Here is a 22,794-nt window from a genome sequence, read left to right as displayed (position 1 = left end):
CATTTTTTTATTTTATTTTTTTTTTAAATATATTTTTTTAACATATATTCCAGATTCGTTCGGAAGTTCCCGAAAAGGTGTTCAGCATTACATACTATTATATTAATTTTTTACTACGAAATTGTAAAGTGTGTTTTATAAAAGACTTAAAGTCAGAAAAGAAAAATGCTTGATACAAACGAAATGGACTGAGTTCAAATCAAATATTATTTTTTTATTGCAAAAATAAAAATTGTGTAACAAATAAAGGTTTTTCTATACAAGTTTAAAATTTCCGAAGAAATTCAAAAACTCTTACAAAAGAAGAACGCGTATTCGAGTATATAGAAATATTTTTCCATCGAATCCTAAGGTTAACGATAACCATTCAAAAGCACATTATATTTAAATTCTAAACAGTAATTTTGCAACAGCACATAAATTTATTTTGGTGTGAACAATTTATTTAAATTTATTTTGGTGTAAACAATTGTTTGTAGAAGACGCATTTCTCTAATATAAAGTTTTTTTCCATGTTCAAAGGACGATACTTTCAATGAAGTCGTGTTGTCGTTATAATTAAGTGATTTGACTTAAAAATGGGTATCATAACATGAAAGAACAAATTTTGGACTAAGGTCAACTTGACTTTAATAATTCAGAAAAATTCTTTAAAATTAATGAAACTGTCTTTAAATTTGTTGCATTTTTGCATCTTGACTACAAGGCAAAAATCATTAAAAAATAGGATATGTTTTCCAATACTTTATTTTAAAGACAATTTTTACTTGAAACATAGCATAATTTCTACTGGAAGTCTTGTTTTTAACGGACATTTTATAGCATATGCAAAAAGCTGAAAAAGCGAAAAATTGAAATGTGCTTCGTAGAGTCAAGTACACAAAACCCCATTTAAAAGAGAATTGTGTCTTAAAAGCATCCTTACTTGTTTTCTCCGCTTCTTTGATTCGGAATCAATATCAAAATTGTTAAAGTGGAGACACAATCTTTGGAAACGAACATGCTTTTTGTTCAGTGTATAGTGCCCTTTCGTTAGTTTTTATGAAGATCCCTTTAATTACCTTTGTTTGAATATTTTGACTTACTCGTCCTACGTTCCGATTTGTTTTGACGAAACAAAAAAATTGTGCCCGTAATGCGAAAATGATAAACAAAACTCATGCTCTTTTTTTTCAAATATATTTTATCTTGGTTCCGAATGAATTTTCTCTCCGAATACTCATTTTAATATTTTACTTAAGCATATACAATTTTTGGCGAAGTCTTATATCACAACATATATATGTTTACTCATAATATGTAAATTTATACTTGTTTATATTCACACATAGTATTTGTCCTATATTTAATGAAATTTTCTTTGTGTATATATCTTTGTAATGCGCCAATTGGTTACTTTCATTATTTTACTTCCAGCATACACTTTGTCTCTCTTTGTAAACACATATATGTTTATGGGCTATTTCTAAATTAATATATGTTTGCATCCAAGCATATTATATTTACAAACATTTTATGTCCCAAACATAATATGTTCTAACATATTAACATATATGTCCCAAACATATTATGCTAGTTTATGAACATTATATGTTTGCACTCAAAAATATTGTGTTTAAAAATTTGAGTTCCAAACATATAATGTTTATACCCAAACATATGAAAAACAGTCTTTTTCGTCCGTGTAGATATCCCATTTATTAATCTTACTTCATGAGCTACTATACCGTTATTTATATATAAGCAAATACATCAAAATCTGCTAGTCTTTTATCATTCACTAGAGTATGGCAAAATCATCTCTTATTTGTAGCCTAAAATTTAAACAAAGCATTTATTTGCCACTATTTTGCGTATCCATATGGTGAAACGACATAAATATGTGGCGGCATATGTTTTCTCTTGTTCTACGGATAGTTTAGATAAATTTCTGGATGTATATATGTCTGTGCAGTAGTTTGTAGTATGCCTATTGATGTTGGTTTATGATTGGTGCCACTGAAGGGCACAACTAAGTCTTAAGGCCCTCTCCATCATAGCTACATCCTAACACACATTGTCATGGACCACATATGGTTCGCATATGGTACAGATGCTTCATGCAACACTTGAAATAATTTGCGCTCACCCATACCAATCATCAGATATCTATACCTATATAAAAGCACTTGAATTTATTAAAAACAAAATAGCAACAGCAACACCAACAACACAATTACCCAGTAGTATAAATGAGTTTTGTATAGATGTTGTAAAACCCTCTCTGAATTCTATGCTAGAGAGGTATCTAATACAATCGCTACTTTTAGTTTTAGTAGAATTTTGGTTACACAGAAAAATTAGTTTTTTTGGTATCAACCACGAAATTATTTGATCCAATTAATTTTTAACTGAAACTGCTTCAATCACGAAAGTGATAGAATCAATCACCAAAGTCTGTTGATCCAATTGATTTCTGCTAATGGATTTTGATTAAAATGTACTTTTCCCCTATATGAAAATGCGTTCGGAATCGGCTATAAAAGGAGGTTCCTTGCCATTGAGCTACAACATAAAACTTAGAGAGAAACTTGTGGTATCACAATGGACTGCTACACTATTCCAAATGAGCCTGGATTAGGTTAGGTACAGTGGCAGGCCGATATTTCAGGCCCACTTAGACTATTCAGTCCCTTGTGGTATCACTGAGAGCTCTCCGATTCCATATTTAGCTCATTGACAAGGGACCTCCTTCTTATAACCAAGTCCGAACGGCGTTCCAAATTTCGGGGAAACTACTTCGAAAAACGTTGAAAGACTCAGAAATTTCACCAGTATTACTGAGAAGGGCTTCCACTATACATAATTTAACATTTGCTTAAAAAATAAATTTTATACCTTCCAGAATACACTACAAAAAATATTGACCTAATATGAAAGATTTTACAACCTAAAATTTGGGACGCACAATTTACACTATATTAAGGACCAATTTCCTTAAAACAATTAAATTTTAATTAAAAGAAAGTTTATAACATATGCCTCAAAAATTTGTTTTCATTAAATTTAGGACACGAATCTTCCAAATTTGTATCCCTCCGTTAAAGTTGCATGTCCTTAAACTAAGGAAAATTTCCCTTAAAGTAAAAAATTTTTTTAAACATTGTTGTTGTTTTTTGATTTCAGCTTAAAACCATGCATTGACTAAACTACAAGTGTAGCTTAACCAACAGAGGAAAAGAATGATTGTCAAATTTATTTGGGCAAAGCCCTATAGACTGCAAGATGGTTGGATGGACGCACGTTTCGGAATTACCACATTCCTCATCAGCATCCTTTACTTGCAGAAAATTTATCAACCAATTATCAGAATAAATTCAGGCAGTTCATTAAACCCAACAATGAACCACACTTGAACCTTCCGAAAAAAGGTTTTGTATGATAGCCGGCTTATGCCGAAATAAATTCGAAACAAACATATCTCTTTTCCTATGTCACAGTCAAATCATCGATTTGAGTGCAGTTGGCTGGGTTTATTTGGAGCGTGCTTCCTCTTCTTTTTCCATTCGTTTTGTTTTTGTTGGTTTTATTCTTTAAGCATTGTTGTTGTTTTTTTAAATTAAATATATGGTTTTTAAATTCACTGATATATTGAATCTTTAGATTTAAAATAAAAACGCTTCAAATAAGGGCTAATAGTTATTCTGAATATTTTTTATTTTTGGCATAAAGTGTTTTATTAATTAAGAAAACATTTTTTTTCCTCGAAGTATCTGATATAATATGGATTTTTTAATTGGCACGTTAATAGCTTTATTACTACATTGTAAAATAGGATGAAAATTCAATAGAGTATCCTAATTTTATTTTTATTGATCCTAAATTAAAAGTCAGATAGGCTTCAAAAATGTATTTAGTTAAAAAAAGCCGCATCCTTGTTTCGGAATTAAACAAAAAGCCCTAAAGAAAGGTCAAAATCTTTGGATTCATGTTTTTTTTTTAGTATACACTCAAAAAAAAGTTTACTTGGATCCACAGATTTTAGCTCATTTCCCGATTATACTGGGCATTTATTTTGACCCACAATCGACGAATACGAGACGTTATGGTGGCCTACACCGTATCTGTCGTTGGCGCGTGAGTTCTGAGGGCCAATCGAAAGCGATCAGTTTGTTTGTTCACGAAATGTTCACAAATGGTCACTTTTCGTGCATTTATAAGCTCTTGCAATTTTTGGGACTTCAATGGCTTTAGACCAAGGTCTAAAGTCTGGGCTTCATATTTTGGATCATTTCTGGTGTTGTTACCGTGTTGTTCGTCCCCATTCAACACTGCCAGTATCACGATAATGAGCAATGATAGAAACATTTGATTAATATACATTTAAATGATGGAGGACTCTAACGATAGCCACCTGCAGTTTTTCAGCCAAATATTAACCAAATAATTAGATCAAAATTATTTTGAAGGCTGTAAATAATAAAATTGACTGTCATTGGAATAAACATTTCAACTGTCAGACGAGTGATTTAGAAATAAAAAGTTGTTTGCAATGCATAACAATCATCCCGCAATCCAATATGAACTAATTTTTGAAGGGTGTTTAGAATGTCGATACTGACACCACCTAACACATTTTAATAAACACAACCAGATCGGATGAAATATGCTTTTAAGGATATTTCGAATTTGGGGGGTCGGTTTATATGGGGGCTATAACTAAAAGTCCGATATGACCCATTGGCAATACCTTTTGTCATTTGGAAGTAAGCATGATTACAACGGATGGACCGATTCACATTAATCGATCAACTCCGAATTTTACCACGCTTCATATGCTTTAGAGGGTCTGATACCAGATTTCGTGTTGCAAACGGAATGAGAAAATTAGTATATTTCCAATCCTTTGGAGGAGGGATGAAAACAATGTGAAGAAAATTTAAGATACCTTTCCATCGGCAACAGTTACCACAACCCACGTAATTCGATTGTGGATGGCAGTTTTTAGTAGCAATTTGTACGTACTTCATGGTGGAGGGTATCTAAGATTCGGCCTGATCGAAATTTCGGTAGTCCACGCTTGTTTTTATTTTCTATATTAATAAATTTGCTGATATTTCTATTATATTTTATAACACAGAGTTCAACAAACGAACCAAATGAATATAAAATATCTATCAATTTAGTATTTCAACATATAAATAAAATCAAAAATCAAATACAACACAAACTAAAAGAAAATCTGCATATATCACCGTCAAATATCCGTTTGTCTGTTCATCTGCAGAAACCGCCTCCTAGAGCGTTTGTAGCCATTTGATAACCAACGCTAAGTGAAATGGTTTTTCGTTTTGTTCTTTTCAGCCTATTCCAGAAATTTACTTTAACAACTGTTACAAGAATTTGAAAACAAAAATACATTGCCATGAGTATATTGTGCAGAAAAAAATAATTTTGCCAGAATATATAAAGGATTTTAAATTTTAACAGATTTTTGTCTAAATATTACTATGTGTCAAATTTTGTAACTAACTAAGCCAAGACAAAATATTATTGTACTTAAACTACAAATGCATGTACTCTAAAAAATTGGATACGAGTAAAATCGATTTGAATACTCGTAATAATGAAGAATCCGTATCATATGCTTGATATAATAGGAAACGTTAGGGGCAAATGAACTGGCGAGCACTTATTTTATGGCCGAAAGTATGCCTGGGGAGAAGTACTTTCCTTCTAGGACATGCGTATGTAAATGTAATCCGAAGCGATGCCAATTAATAAGTGGTTATTAATTTTTAAATAGGCTTACCTACAAGATTACCGGGTAATGAGAGTTTTTGCTGGGCATATTCTAAACTTCATCGCTGTTGGTGGGTGAACTTTTTTGACGCTAGCGAAAAAGTAAAAACGTATTTCTTCATAGTTTTTAATGACCTATTGGACTATAGTATGCCAATTTTGAAATTCGCAAAAATTGTTAAAAAGTTATAGCCCTATTGTGCATGCATTCGTAGCCATTCAAAAGCAGTATTTTTATACCCTTCTCCACTACTGTGGTACAGGGTATAATAAGTTTTGTATATTTGTGTTTAACCCCATGAAGTATACGGATCGTTTAGTATACCGATCGTCTTAGAGTTAAATTCTGAGTCGATTTAGCGATGTCCGTCTGTCTGTCAGTTCACATATTTTTGTGTGCAAAGTACAGCTCGCAGTTTAAGTCCGATTGACCCACAAAATAATCGCTATTGATTTGGAAAAAACGGCTCGGCTGCCATATATATTTATCGCCGATCTGGTCATAATTGACGTGCTTATCAAGCGATCTTCTTAAAATTTCGCACATCCCAATGTCTTGTGAGCATCGTTAAACTTGCGGAATATAATCCAAATCGGTTCAAATTTAGATATAAAGGGTGATACGGTCAAAATTTGGTCAATATAAACTTGACGTATTTCTTTCAATTTTGCATTTAAAAAACCTGAACACCCCTCATTTTGAAGGTGTGTGTGTGTAGAATGTTGCTCCTATTTTGATTTTGGAATTCACTCTTCAGTTGTCAAAATGCCTTCCAAGCAAGAAGAGCAGCGTATCAAAATTTTGCTCTCGCATCGCGAAAATCCGAGCTACTCGCACGCAAAGCTGGCAAAATCGCAAAAAGTTGCCAAATCAACCGTTACAAATCTAATTAAAGTGTTTGGAGAACGTTTGTCGACAGCCAGAAAGTCTGGATCGGGGGGAAATCGAAAACCGGAAGCCGCTGAGACCACAAAGAGAGTTGCCGGTAGTTTCAAGCGAAACCCTAACCTCTCTCTCCGAGATGCCGCAAATAAGCTGGGTGTATCGTCTACAACCGTGCATCGAGCCAAAAAACGAGCCGGACTATCGACTTACAAGAAGGTAGTGACTCCAAATCGCAATGATAAACAAAATACACCCTGAACACCCCTCATTTTGAAGGTGTGTGTGTGTAGAATGTTGCTCCTATTTTGATTTTGGAATTCACTCTTCAGTTGTCAAAATGCCGTCCAAGCAAGAAGAGCAGCGTATCAAAATTTTGCTCGCGCATCGCAAAAATCCGAGCTACACGCACGCAAAGCTGGCAAAATCGCTAAAAGTTGCCAAATCAACCGTTACAAATGTAATTAAAGTGTTTGGGGAACGTTTGTCGACAGCCACGCAGTCTTGATCGGGGGGAAATCGAAAACCGGAAGCCGCTGAGACGACAAAGAGAGTTGCCGGTAGTTTCAAGCGAAACCCTAACCTCTCTCTCCCAGATGCCGCAAATAAGCTGGGTGTATCGTCTACAACCGTGCATCGAGCCAAAAAACGAGCCGGACTATCGACTTACAAGAAGGTAGTGACTCCAAATCGCGATGATAAACAAAATACGACGGCCAAGGCGCGATCCCGGAGGCTGTACACGACGATGCTGACGAAGTTTGACTGCGTGGTAATGGACAACGAAACCTATGTCAAAGCCGACTACAAGCAGCTTCCGGGACAGGAGATTTATACGGCAAAAAGAAGGGGAAAGGTAGCAGATATTTTCAAGCACAAAAAATGTCAAAGTTCGCAAAGAAATATCTGGTTTGGCAAGCCATCAGTACCTGTGGCTTGAAAAGCAGCATTTTCATAGCTTCCGGGACTGTCAACCAAGAAATTTACGTGAAAGAGTGAATAAACGTCTGCTGCCTTTCCTGAAGAAACACGGTTGTTCCGTACTGTTTTGGCCGGATTTGGCATCTTGCCATTACGGTAAAAAGGCCATGGAGTGGTACGCCGCTAACAACGTGGAGGTGGTTCCTAAGGACAAGAACCTTCCCAACACGCTAGAGCTCCGCCCAATTGAGAAATACTGGGCTATTGTCAAGCGGAACCTAAAGAAGACCAAAAAACTGCTAAGCAGTTCAAGGCAAACTGGCTTTCTGCGGCGAAGAATGTGGACAAGGTGGCTGTACAAAATCTGATGGCAGGTGTCAAGCGTGAGGCCCGGCAATTCGGATTTGGAAAAGCGAAAGCCTAACTGAATATTTTTCCTGAATTTTATACTAATTGAACTTGAAAAAGAAATTTAATTTGATTTTTTAAATAAACGATTTCACCGATTTACACGCGTTTTCTCTTGACCAAATTTGGACCGTATCACCCTTTAGCTACCATATATATATATATATATATATATATATATATATATATATATATATATATATATATATATATATATATATATATATATATATATATATATATATATATATATATATATATATATATATATATATATATATATATATATATATATATATATATATATATATATATATATATATTATATATATATATATATATATATATATATATATATATATATATATATATATATATATATATATATATATATATATATATATATATATATATATATATATATATATATATCGTGTATCGAAAACCTTGTTCTTTTGTTGGAGTTTTTTGGACCACTTTGAAAATTTCAAACTCGTATCACTAAAAAATTTTTTTTGTTACAAAATGTTTATTTTTGTAAAAAAAAAATATTTTTTTTTGTTCATAAATCATAGTCCGTTTCTTTATATCAAGCACTGCTCTTTTCTGGCATTAAGTATTTAATAAGACAAATTTTGTAATGCCGGGTATCTTTTCTAAATCTTGCGAACACTTTTGGAATACATGTAAGATTAGGTTATTTCCGTTTCCAAAAGTTGTATTTTTGAGAAAATGACCATCTAAATATATGTTTTTGTTAAATACAGTTTCTTTACATCGGCGCGTGGGCGCCGAAAATTATGCTTTATAAATATAACTGTTTAACTGTATGAGCTTTTTGTGCGATGATGGCTACAGCGGTAATTGTCGGTTGATGACAATAACAGCTACGCAGCCCAGTGTATAGTATGTTGGCTTAAAACTGTATGGTCCGCGATTCCATTCTCCGTCCTGTTCATATTAGAGAGGTGCTAAGAACTAAATAAATCATGTGGAAGTGGAAAATATTTTTTATACCCTTCACCACTACTGTGGTAACATACAGGGTATAATAAGTTTGTGCATTTGTATGTAACGCCCAAGAAGGAAAAGTCAGAGACCCATCGTTTAGTATACCGATCGTCTTAGAATTAAATTCTGAGTCGATTTAGTGATGTCCGTCTGTCTGTCTGTCCGTCTGTCTGTATATGTAATATTGTGTGCAAAGTACAGCTCTCAGTGTAAGTCCGATCGTCCTCAAATTTTGCACAGAGTTTTACATTGGCTCAAAGACAATCGCTATTGATTTTGGAAAAAATCGGTTCAGATTTAGATATAGCTGCCATATATATTTACCACCGATCTAATATGAAATCGTCCGATTTCGACTAATATGGCCTCAAAAGCCAGAATTTTGACCTGATTTACTCAAATTTTGCACAAGGAGTACGTTTAAGAGTATCGTTAAGTGTGCCAAATTCGGTTCAAATCGGTTCAGATTTATATATAGCTCCCATATATATCTTTCGTCCGATTTGAACTTATATGGCCAAAAAAGCCAGAGTTTTGTCCTGATTTGCTTCAAATTTTGCACAAGGAGTTCGTTTAGTAGTGTAGTTAATTGTGCTAAATTTGGTTAAAATCAGTTCAGATTTAGATATAGCTCCCATATATATCTTTCGCCCGATTTAGACTCATATGGTCTCAAAAGCCAGAGGTTTGCCCTGATTTGCTTCAAATTTTGCACAAGGAGTACGTTTAACCCTAGCTTAGGCACCAATGTTTTTCTACATTATCTGCCACTATTTATATATGTAAATATTTTGTTTACTTTGTTATTTTTAACTTCATAACCGCTTTTTTATGTTTGTTTTGCATTCTGATATTCGCTACAGAAAAAATATTGTTGTTTTTGAACATTATCGACATTCGACATTATTGAAATCGGTTCAGAGTTAGATATAGCTCCCATATATATCTTTTGCCCGATATACACCCATATTGCCAAAGTTTTGCTCCGATCTACGTGAAATTTTGCACAAAGAGTAGAATTAATATTCTTACTATGCTTGCCAAATTTGGTTGAAATCGGTTCAGATTTAGATATAGCTTCCACATATATGGATATGGCCACAGAAGCTTAAATTTTACTTCGCTTTACGTGAAATTTTGCACAGGGTGTAGACTTAACGTTCTTACTATGCATGCCAAATTTGGTTTAAATCGGTTCAGATTTAGATATAGCTCCCATTATATCTTTAGTTCTATTTATACACATATGACCACAGGAGCCAAATTTTACTCCGATTTACATGAGAATGAAGTGGGGGAATATCATATGGAAAACGACGGTGAGCTATCTGAATTAGACAGGTAGCAATTTTTGGTTAGTAAAAACGGATTTAAATTGGATAAAAATTCTCAATGGAGCGAAAACATTAAATTTTTCGTGAATCTTGTTTAAACGGCTCTAAACCAATTACAAAAAACAAATTGAGCATTGTAGACACATAATCGGTGAACCTATACAATCGTTTGCTATTTCTTTTATGCCTGATGAAGGTGATAGAGGATATTCAAAAGTAAAAACCGCTTGCTATATGTGCTACCATGGTGAGAAAAAAGGAAGCGTCCTACAAGGCGAAAATGTGGACAATGTAAAAAAACCAGTCTGTGTGGAGCACAGCTGGGTGCAAACCAAATGCTACAGTTGCCCAAAATATATATATATATATTTTACGTTTTTATTTCCCCTTCTCTTATTTGTATTATTTTCATATGAAATTATTCAAAACAAATCAACTAAAAGTATGTTAAATCACAATATTTACTTATGTAAATAGTGGCAGATTTTGAAGAAATATACAAAAATGTATTGAAAAATTGCTATATTGTAAAAAATATTGTTAAATTTGTACATATTATGAAAGAGCACGAAAAATTAGCCACTGAGTCTAAATTTCATAAAAATTGGATAAATATTATTGAAATGGCAAGAGTGTCAAAAATGAAATATTTACATTTGTACATAGTGCCACAGCTAGAGTTAATAGTATCGTTAAGCATACCAAATTTGTTCAGATTTTGATATAGCTCCCACATATATCTTTCGTCCGATTTGCTCTTATATGGCTTCAAAAGCCAAAGTTTTGCCCTGAGTTGCTTCAAATGAAATGAAATTTGGTTGGAATCGGTTCAGAATTAGATATAGCTCCCATATATATCTTTCGCCCGATTTACACCCATGTTACCACGGAGGCCAAAATCATTCTCCCACACCGAAAAAAAGGTAAACTGTTTTATAGGAAGAATGAAATACCTCGCTCGAAAATTGAACTATTTTGTACTCCATGGTTTGAGATTTCCACGAAGTGTTGTTAAAACCAGGAAAATTTGGTACCATGTTTTACTTTTTAATTGTTGTTCTCGAAATTACTGCCTCTCATTGAAGAAAAAATTAACTAAAAGTAAATAAGAAAATCATTGGCGCCAAATCATGACCATTGTACCAAACAGTAGTTCATTCTTACTATTATTGGGAATCGTACGAAAATTTTCATTTGTTTCAGCTAAAAATGAACTTTATACGCGCGTTAAGTTCATAAAATGTTTAAGACATACTTAAAAAAACGAAAATTTCATTGGACTGTGGAAAATTTCGCAAAAAAAATAATAAAATTGAACTACAAACAAATATTTTTTTGCAATAAAAAATAAGTTAGTTTAACTACGGAAATTTTTTTTCTGTGCATATACGTTTTTTGCTGAGATAGCAGGATTATTATTCTAACTATGCATGTCAAATTTGGTTCATATTTAGATATAGCTCCCATATATTTGCACGCCAGAGTAGGGGAAATATGTTAGAATGGTTCATATTTTAGTCCCATTTTCAATGGGAGTTTTCTTTCCAATTGACTCGAGAGTTTCCACAGAGAATACATTTAATATGCTATTTGTGTCATCTTGATCTAATATGGTCAAAATACCAACATTTTACAAAAAATTCTGTGATGATTTCCCCATATCGTAGTCGCGATATTTCCACAAGTCGAGGCTTTATTTAAAATTCGATCATTCTGTGGAAAGTTTGGCATTACAGTGTGTAGGAGTAATGCCAAACTTTGCACAGAATGGTCGAATTTTAAATTAAGCCTCGACTTGTGGAAATATCGCCCGAATATGCCAAACCTTGATAATAACTCCCAACAAATTTGAAGGAGTTGAGATTGTAACACAAATTTTGGTCTACATAATGGTGAAGGGTATAATATAGTCGGTCCCGCCCGATTTTAGGTTTTACTTACTTATTATTGTTCCTGTTTTTTTTTAGAACACATATTGTTTCGGATAAGTACTCGTTTGATAAGCAAGTGTTCTCTTCACTTCACTACTTGCGCTCTGAGAGAAGGAGTGTGTATGTACCATATTCGACATGCATATATGTAGTGAAAAGTTATTCGATGCAGATCTCTAGTATATGCCATACTTTCCTTCCAAACAAACTTCCTTAGAACGAAAAACAAATGAGAAACGATATTTGTTTGTCAAACATTTCGTTTGGGAGGAAAGAAGTATTTTTTTGTGTGTAGCCTTTATCCTAGTAAAATCGCCACTGCTAAGTAGCAAAGATTGTAAAAATGTCTAAAATTTGACTATACCTTTAATACGTATGTATCGCCCAATAAATTATCGTTAATCGTCAAGTTGTTTCAGATTTAAATATCAGTATATGAGAAGGCGTTGAGATCAAAAATTTTGGTCTATATAGCGGTGAAGGGTATAACATAGTCGCCCCTGCCCGACATTACACTTTACTTTTGTATTTATAATTTAAACAAGTTATGAGTTCCATAATTGGATAGTTTAATAGAAATGGATCGACCGAAAATTATTTAATATTTTTTCCCGATTCACCCTGATATTTCTATATCTTAACTTAATTTATCGCATTCATAAACTAATAACATAACAATAATGTTCGCTTATTCATGTATTTGTTCAATTCATTTTGTGATGTGGTATTCACGAGAACGAGTACTTGCTGTTTCATTGTGCTTTACTCTGAGTGATTGGCCTGAGCCATTTGAGCGCGGTGGTACAACCATGGCAGACAGTGAGGTGGTTGATATGAACGCAGAGGCATGTGGAGGCAGCAACATGTCTGTCTTTGTCACAAATAGAAAATTTCTTTCATTGTGAACACGGAGGACACAGACAGCATTTAATGTATATGCATATATAGTTTTTATGGATTTAAACAGTGCTAATTTTATTTTATAGCTTACACGAAGAGGAAAGGCTAAACTGATAAGAAGCTCTATTAAATAACAAGTATATACGGCCGTAAGTTCGGCCAGGCCGAATCTTATGTACCCTCCACCATGGATTGCGTAGAAACTTCTACGAAAGACTGTCATCCACAATCGAATTAATTGGGTTGTGGTATCTTAAAACTTCTTAACATCGTTTTCTAAATTGTGAGTTAGTCCATACGTCGTATATAACATATTAGACAAAAAAGGTGGACTTTTGCACGGTACTTAGAGAGCCAGAATTGAAATATGGGGTCGCTTATATGTGGGCTATATACAATTATGAACTTGATATGGACAAATTTTTGTGTGATTGGGGATCGATTTATCTGAGGGCTATATATGACTATAGACCGATATGGACCTAGTTAGGCATGGTTGTTAACGGTCATATACTAGCACAATGTACCAAATTGAAACTAACTCGGATGAAATTTGCTCCTCCAAGTGGCTTCAAAACCAAATCTCGGGATCGGTTTATATGGGGGCTATATATGATTATGGACTGATATGGACCACTTTTGGCATGGTTTTTAAATATCATGTACTAAATTCACGTACCAAATTTCAACCGAATCGGGTGAATTTTGCTCTTCCAAGGGGCTCCGGAGGTCAAATCTGTGGATCGGTTTATATGAGGGCTATGTATAATTATGGATCGATTTCGACCAATTTTTGCATGGGTGTTTGAGGCCCTATATTAACACTACATAACAAATTTCAACCGAATCGGTTGAATTTTGCTCTTCCACTAGGCTCCGGAGGTCAAATCTGGAGATCGGTTTATATGGGGGCTATATATAATTATGGACCGATGTGGACCACTTTTTGCATGGTTGTTAGAGACCATATACCAATACCATGTACCAAATTTCAGCCGGATCGGATGAAATTTGCTTCTCTTAGAGGCTCCGAAAGCCAAATTTGGGAGTCCGTTTATATGGGGGCTATACGTAAAAGTGGACCGATATGGCCCATTTGCAATACCATCCGACCTACATCAAGCCATTTAATGCTTATTTTAAACATTTAATTGTGGCGAAATTTTGTTTGTGAAAAAATATGGTAGCAATAAACATTTAAATTATATTACTTTTTATACCCTCCACCATCGGATGGGGGTATATTAACTTTGTCATTCCGTTTGTAACACATCGAAATATTGCTCTAAGACCCCATAAAATATATATATTCTGGGTCGTGGTGAAATTCTGAGTCGATCTGAGCATTCTTGAGCTGTAGTAGCGCGGTTTCGATTTCTGCAGTCGTTGGAGGCTCGATTGAGATGTCCAATATTTCGTTTTGTATATGGTGTTGACGCTGCCATGTACTGCTGTCAAGGGTTCGCTGTTGTTCAATATAGTATTCCCGCCACCGACTGAGTTGTGACATTGGCGATGTTAGAATGTTGCCATCGCTGTCTTTAATTATTGCCGCATTTCTGATGTTGTTACCACCAATTTTCTTTATGGATGCGTAGACCTTGCGCATGTTTCCTGTGTTTGTTGCTTGCTCCATTTCGACGACGATGTTGTTGTAATACAAGTTTTTATCGCTCTGTGCTAGTGACTTCACGGTTAAGGATACTCGTCTGTATTCTGCTCTGGTAGCGAGCTTCTCTGCCGTATCCTTGACTCTCATAATTTTGTGTTTTAGTTTTTTCCTCTTCTGTATTTCAGCCCATGTGTTGTCGGTAATCCATGGCTTGCGCCGATTGTTTTTAGTTCCAAGTATATCCTTCGCGGTCTGCTTGCATGTTTCTGCAACTTCTTCCCAATTTCCATCCTTAATGTTTAACGCTAGACTGTTGTTATACATCACCACGGTTGTTGGGTCCTGTAGTTTCGATACCTCATATTTTGCTGTTTGTTTTGTTTGTTTGACCGCCGCAGGCCTTAGACGGAAAGTTCCCACTAGTAGTTGGTAGTCGCTATCCATATCAGCGCTTCTACGGGTTTTTACGTCCTCCAAGGAGCCTGCGAATAACTTGCTTACTAACACATGGTCTATTTGATTTCGAGTACGGCAGTCAGGTGATTCCCAGGTGTATTTGTGAATGTCCTTATGGGTGAATCTTGTACCTCCTATGAAGAGGTTGTGTAGTGTGCAGAAATCGATGAGACGTTCGCCGTTATCGTTGCGAATAGGCCCGAGTCCTTCTCTGCCCATCACTGACTCAATGTTTGTGTTGTCGTTGCCTACTTTGGCATTCATGTCTCCAATAATTATTTTAATGTCACCTCCAGGGAGGGCGGTCATTGTACTATCCAGCAGTCAGGTTCAGTGGGCGCATAGCATTGTATTACTGATATTTTGCGCAAACGAGAGTTAAATCTAGCTACTATGATTCGATCCGATATAGGGTTAAATGCCAGGAGACATTTGCTAGAGTGAGGTGTTAGGAGCAGTCCAACTCCGCGTATTTTGTGATAGCTATTTCCAGAGTAGAGGAAGAGATGCCCTGAAGATAGTCGTGTGGTCCCAGTTTTTAGCCATCCTATTTCGCTTAATCCTAGCATTTCTAGTTTATAACATTCCATCTCGCGGCATACTTGCTCCAAGCGCGAGTGGTCCGATAGCGATCTCACGTTCCAAGTACCAATCATTATCCGTTTCTTAAAGCCAAAAGTCGTCGTCGTTAATGGGTTTGTTCTCATACTTGTAATCGGTTCTGTAATATATATATATATATATATATATATATATATATATATATATATATATATATATATATATATATATATATATATATATATATATATATATATATATATATATATATATATATATATATATATATATATATATATATATATATTAGCCCCCAGCAAAACCTACTTTCAACGGTGAGGGCCCGTGTATTTGGTGCGAGTGTTCACAGTGCTGGATTTTAAAGGGCCTCCTAGTTCCTGAGACGCAAGATAAAAGCTAATGTCTTTAGCTCTAGATAAGATTCAATTGGCTATTGGAAAATTTCGTTCACTTTTTTCTGAGGATAGTCGGTGCATATTGGCCTACTGAAAAAGCAACTTTCATCCGATACGATTGAAATTTGGTACTTGATGTCAGTATATGCTTTCTACTAATCAAGGCTAATTTCTCACTTATAAATGCTAGGAACTACTTTACATATTCCAGGGGAACTAGAATCTATTGGTATGTCTCTGGCTACCTGCAAGCTCTTACTGCGTGAGAAGGCTGTCATATCTGCTATAACGGATCGCCGCCTGATAGGCGAATTTGCAAAAACTATTGGTGCGAAATATAATGACTACTGTATGAGCTATCATGATGCGGAGGAAAAGGAATCAATTAAACACCTCTTGTGTGAGTGTCCTGCATTTTGTTTAAGGTGTAAGCGAATTTTAGGGGCATATAGCTTTAGATTACTGGCGGACCTGGAAAACGTTAAGCAGCCTGTTAATGTTTTTGGAACAATCTGTTTGGTTCAACAAAAGAAAATAAAAGAGAAGGTTCAGTGGTTAAAACTAGAATTGCCCATATGTAATAGTTAAATGTGGTATCACAATGGACTGAATAGTCTAAGTGAGCCTGAAACTTAATCGGGCTGCCACTTTAACCTAATAAAAAGAAAATAATAGAGAAGGTTCAGTGGTTAAAACTAGAATTGCCCATATGTAGTAGGTACTTTTAGTTAAATGTGGTATCACAATGGACTGAATAGTCTAGGTGAGCCTGAAACTTAATCGGGCTGCCACTTTAACCTAACCTAACCTAAGTTCCAAGACTGGCTACTTTGGTCCAGGTTTTGATAAACATTTAATTTTTCCACTTGTTTTTAAGTTAAACTAATTATATCTATGAATGAAGGTACCTAAATTATGATACAGCCAAACTCATTGCTGTATTTACTTCTTCCCAGTGTATTTATATCAGTTAAGAGTAAGAGAAGTGTTCTCGGATGTATCCATAAGTAGCAAATATACAAAATGCTTAACATTTAGCCATTGTTTCAATATTATTCGCTTCAAGAAATTATGATTATATTTCCAGTGCATAAAAATATTTACTGTAAATAACTTAAGTAAGACTGTTGTTGTTGAGATTAAAATTTGTAGAAATTTACGTATTGTGCAGTATGCTCTTATGGCATTTATGGACCCATATAAGCTTAGGATAAATATTTTCGCTTGAAATCTTATCAGAATTAATTTTGTAGTAGCTTTAAGTAGTTAATTTTCTATATCATCAGTATGAGAGTAAAATAGCAAAGTTGAAGCTGAACAATTGTTGAAATGTGGCCTTATGTCTGGTATTGTGCAGGCTAAGCGAATGTCACAACAAATTACTGTGCGATATATTTGCATGCGATTAGTTAATAAGGAATATGATTATATTTCTGAAAATCCTGTGATATAAATACATAGGGAAGTCACATTATATAATTATAATGATATTTTAAGGAGATACTATAGAAAAGTATATTGTGGCAACTTTGGGTAGGTTTATGTGGCAGCCCACTATTTATACCCTAAACCACATAGTGGTCAGGGTATAATAACTTTGATCTGCCAAAAAATGTGCGTACCAGAAATATTGATTTTAGACCCCATAAAATATATACCGATCGACTCAGAATCACCTCCTTAGTCAATCTAGCCCTTGGTGTCCGTCCATCCGTCTGTCCAACCGATCATGTATTTGTTGTTCGCAGGATTCCGGTCGCAATTACTAACAGTTTTTGATGAAATTTGGAGTTTGGCGTTGTTTTGGCACAAGGACGAACGCCATTGAATTTGGGAAAAATTTGCCACAAAGTAATCTAGTTGACCACCCTTTAAGTGTGCCATTTTTCGTCGAAATCGGTTCAGATTTAGATATAGCTCCCATATATATGTATCGCCCGATTTTCTCATATTTAGCCATAAATCCCTTATTTGTCAACCAATCTTACTCAAAGTTGGCCAAATCTAATTTTCTATATGTGCAAAAAAAAAATTATCGAAATAGGTTCAGATTTAGCTATAGCTCCCAAAATTTGGCATACTATAATATTTTATAGTACTGATTACATGTGCAAAATATCATAGCTCCAATATGTATGTAGCGCCCGATTTCCCAAAACGTCCCCTTATAACCTTATTTTTGACCATGGTGACCTCATTTATTAACCGATAAAATTCAGCACAAGGTAATCTTCTGTAATACCAATCAAACCTGCAAAATATAATCCAAATCGGTTCAGTTTTAGATATAGCTCCCATGTAGATATGTGTATCGGCGGGTTTTTCAAAAATGTACCCCTTATAACTTTATTTCTGCCCATAATAGCCTTATTTAGTAAGCTTTCTTACTCAAATTTAGCACAAGGTATTATTATCCACACTAATTTAGCTATTTCCACTTTTTTCATAATGGACTAAATATTAGTTGCATACTAACTTCAGAGTCAACTACAGCTCCTAATATCGGACATATCTGTTCAGATTGTGATAAAACTCCCATAATCCCTTAATGTTCTTAAATAAGGAAATACGGTTTATCTCCCAAACCTATACCCCTAAAACAATGAGTACTAATTCCGTAGGGGGTGGTTTAGGGTATGATATAGTCGGCCCCGCCAGACTTTCTACTTTACTCACTTGTTTTAGTCTTTAGTAAGATCGGTTATTACATAAGGGTATTATGCAGAGATTTCGAAAAATTGGGGCATATATAAATGGAAGATATATTTAAATCTAAACCAATACATTTTACAGAGATGGGACATTTTGTTGAACTCATGCGTTAGAGAAGGAACAGTATTTTGGGATGGTGTCCAAATAACATGTTTGTCTCCTTCTGGAACAAAATATTATTTTTGGACGTTGATCATGCAATATGTTTGTCGCAACCATGTTATTTGTTCGGACATTATGTACCAGATTTCGACAACCATTTTATGATTGGCGACAAAAAATCCCATTGAAAAATAACATTTTGCTTTGAGAAGTGACCACACTGAAAAAAATATTTTCGGGAGGCCAAAGATACATGGTCTTAAAATACGAATGCATGGCTTTAATATTTCTGAAAAATCTTCAAATTTAATAGACATTTCGTTGTGTTTCAAGTAAAATTCGCTTTTAAAATAAAGTTTTGAAAAACAAGTACTAATTTGGAAAAGTCAAAAAATCCAAATTAGTACGTGTTTTTTAAAACTTTATTTTAAAAGGGGTTTTTACTTGAAACACAACATAATGTCTATTTGAAGGAAAACCCCAAATGTACGTATATATTAAAATTTATTTCCTTAAAATCAAGTACACACAACTCTAATTTAAAAGAGATTTGTGTCATAAAAAACATGGATCCGTTCAAAAACGGACCTTTTAGGCCCATATCTCGCGAAGTGTTAAAAATATTCACAAATGCACGAGAACTTTTTTGTAGGGTTTTACAAGATCTAATCAAGAAAAAAATCATGGAAATCGGTTCATATTTGAGGATTTGACAGCAAACACAAAATTTCACAACATGCTTCAACGACTAGGGGTCAGCCCATTTACCACTGCTCAGTCAAGTCATGCGCCGCTGATTCGAGCAAGTGGTAATCAGAAGGAGGAATGTCTGTAGGGCTTGTTGGGTGGGACTTCGCATAAGTGTAAGATTTTACGGGTTTTGCAAATATTGAGGACGTTTATCACTCGCAATGCTTGGCTCATAGGTTTCAGTTCCATTCGATAAAAAGTTCCTGCGATAGTTCCAGTGGGTTGCAGCAGTTCATGGTGCAACAAACCCAGCTGGTCCCACGAAATACACAGCATAATAATCTTTCCATGGAAATACGGATATTAAGTTGAATTAGCTTTTTTTGTTTTATGTACAAAAAATAAGAGAAAATGCTAAATATTCTTAAAAAAAATTAACATTAAATATAACATTTTTTAAAATGTCGGACATGGAGTAGATGCCTTTCCCGAACCTATACTGGAAAATGAAGCAAAATCTGGCTAGAATGAGTCCCCATTCCCGTGCAAATGTCAAAAAATAATGCACCTTCTTCTCATTTAGAGAGCATCCTCAATTTACCTGGAAATTTGAAAAAATTGAAAGACTTTCAATTTTCAAAAAGTTGGTCACAGAGAAGGTTAACCTTCTTCGAAAATTAAATACCCTACGTTCATTCCATAACCTTTCCCACTTTTTCTATAAATTCCAAATAAATCGAAGAAGTTTAAATTTTTCACAATTTCAATGGCGAGTTTCCCTTCCCCGATCGAATATCGCAAAAAAATATTAAATTAAACGCACACAAAAACCATGTTTGGACATGGTTGCCGCATTCATTTAATGCTTATCTAGAGCATGTAATTGCCGCGAAAACCATGTATTTTGTCTTTGTAAAAATAGTTTTCGAGCGGAGAAAAATTTTGAATTTGAATGGTTCTCAAATACCGCAAACATGTTCTATCATTTAAATGATAGAATTTGACACCATTAAATGGTCGGGAAAATTATTTACCTGAGCATTCAATTTCTTGACTTTTTTACAGGGAAAAAATATTTTTATAGGTTAAGTATAGACATGTCTAGAACCATTGCATGACCATATAGACCATTTACATTTTTTCGTGACCATTTAATTTTTATTTTTTTTTTTTTTTGCAGCGAAAATAATTTTATAAAAATATTGAGCAGGTACACACGATTTTCATTTTGCGCGTCAGTCGTGTGTTGATTGTTTCTTGGAATGGACGGAGAATACGGAGAAAAACATTTTTAACGAATACCATCACATTTTAAACCGTCTTTTCATTCAAACAAATTTCTTTTTATCAATATAATAACATTTTAGATGAGGACAATTATAGTTTTCTTAGAACCATGTTCACTAAGCCAACATGGTTGCGGGTTGCAATGTTACATGGTCGCCGCAAAATAGCTTCTATCATATTATTTTGCTCTTCGAATATGATTGTGACAATCATGTTTCTTCTCTGCGTGTATTTGGAACGTTGGTCCAATTAGCAAAAAGTCCCCCTCCTCGACTAGACACCGAAAAATCAGGTACCTTGTATTAGGCCTCCCTCACGTCCATTGAAAATTTCAAGTAAATCGAAGGAGTTTAGTTTTTTGTCAGTAAACTTAAATAAAAATCATGCAAAGGTGAGGCTCCCATTCAGAAAATAATGAAGCCGACGCAACCCCCAATCCTCCTTGGAAATGTCAGGCAAATTTGGGAACTTTGATCCAGTTGTCAAGAAGTCGGGCAAGAGGGATGTAAGAAAAGAACAATATTTTCTAAACGACTTATTTTTCACGTGTATGGCATAAAAAAATTTGGTCTCTTTTATGGAGGGTTTTTTTTTAAGTACTGGTGTCTTCCACTCAAGCATTTTATACTCCTGATTAATTTTTGTAGCATATAATAGAAATAATTTAATGATATGTCATCGTTTTTGACAACCTCATCTCTGAGCATTGATTAATTACACATCAAGATTTTGGCCTTTTTCTTAAGATTTTTTTCTATTTATTAGACCTTTTAACCTTTGTACGCCTCTCTCATCTTGAAATCAATTATTTGCAGATGGGTAACTAATTCATCCATTGTTTTTGTGCCTTTTCTCCGATACCCCATACCATGAATCGACTGCAATGACTTATTTTGACAGCATCTTAGCCGAAAATATTCTAATGGTATTTACGACTTTGTAGGTGTGTGTGTGCCTGTGTATGCATATTTATCCCTATGTTGTTATCGTTGTTGTCTCTATTGTGAACATGTGTTTGATTTTCTCTACAGAAATAACAATAACAAAAACTTTTCAAAGAACGTTTCTTTCTAGTCCATGGCGGCTTTTCCTTTATCTAAAACAAAATATTTAAGTAGAGTGCCCAAAGATATTTAGATAGACAACAATCTCATTTAAGTACCTCACTCTTTCTACCTACCGTCGTAGGTAAACATCCCAAATTTGTAGAAATATGTGCTACATTTGTATTTACTAAGTTTGCTATACCACAAGAAGTTGGTCAGTTGCCCGGAAGGAAGTAATATTTCTCTCAATTCGTATCTCATGTGTTGCTAAGGTCAACATGTGTCAATGGCATTTGCTAACGATAGCCTAGGTGGTGGTTCATGAATAATCTTTGTAGATGAGGATATTCATGAACCATCATGATTCAGTGAATGTTAACGACTCAAGGATTACTTGGATCCAAGGTTTCGAAAATCACTTCAGAATTTTGGCACAAATCTGGAGCCAAAGTCGAAATAAAGTAACCCACCTTTAAGTCTATGTTACACTCAAACTAACTTTAAATCTAGTCAATATAAAATTTAAATAATTATAATACAGATATCTAACATATTATCGGAACAGATAAATTACCGTTTAACGACCATTTTCATGTATCTCCGTTAGACTTTAACTCCCAGTTAACAAAAAGTAAAATCGAAATATCTTCTCTCCGGTTAACTTTAACTGAAAAATTTTTAGCAGTTAAGTTGCTAACTGGCATATGGAATATATAGATATGATGACAGACATGTCCATAGAA

General features: G+C 34.5%; 1 protein-coding gene across 1 annotated transcript; it reads right to left on the bottom strand.

Moving 5' to 3' along the window:
• Positions 1-4,092: 4,092 nt before the first annotated feature.
• Positions 4,093-15,546, bottom strand: LOC142235392 (uncharacterized). The gene is made up of 2 exons (XM_075306645.1): positions 14,619-15,546; positions 4,093-4,310 (listed from the first exon to the last, which is right to left on the bottom strand). The coding sequence occupies exons 1-2, from the start codon at positions 15,544-15,546 to the stop codon at positions 4,093-4,095; spliced, it is 1,146 nt and encodes a 381-aa protein (XP_075162760.1).
• Positions 15,547-22,794: the final 7,248 nt, after the last annotated feature.

This window comes from Haematobia irritans, chromosome 4 (genome assembly GCF_050003625.1).
Source record: "Haematobia irritans isolate KBUSLIRL chromosome 4, ASM5000362v1, whole genome shotgun sequence".
Taxonomy (NCBI): domain Eukaryota; kingdom Metazoa; phylum Arthropoda; class Insecta; order Diptera; family Muscidae; genus Haematobia; species Haematobia irritans.
The sequence above is the reverse complement of the archived record's forward strand: the minus strand, read 5'-3'. Positions and strand labels throughout refer to the sequence as shown.

Excerpts from the sequence above, each read along its gene's own strand:
- LOC142235392 (XM_075306645.1), bottom strand. The coding sequence starts at position 15,546 with ATGACCGCCCTCCCTGGAGGTGACATTAAAATAATTATTGGAGACATG. Across the intron at positions 4,311-14,618 it reads ACAGCGAACCCTTGACAGCA|TGTTGAATGGGGACGAACAA; the intron begins GTACATGGCAGC and ends TGATACTGGCAG.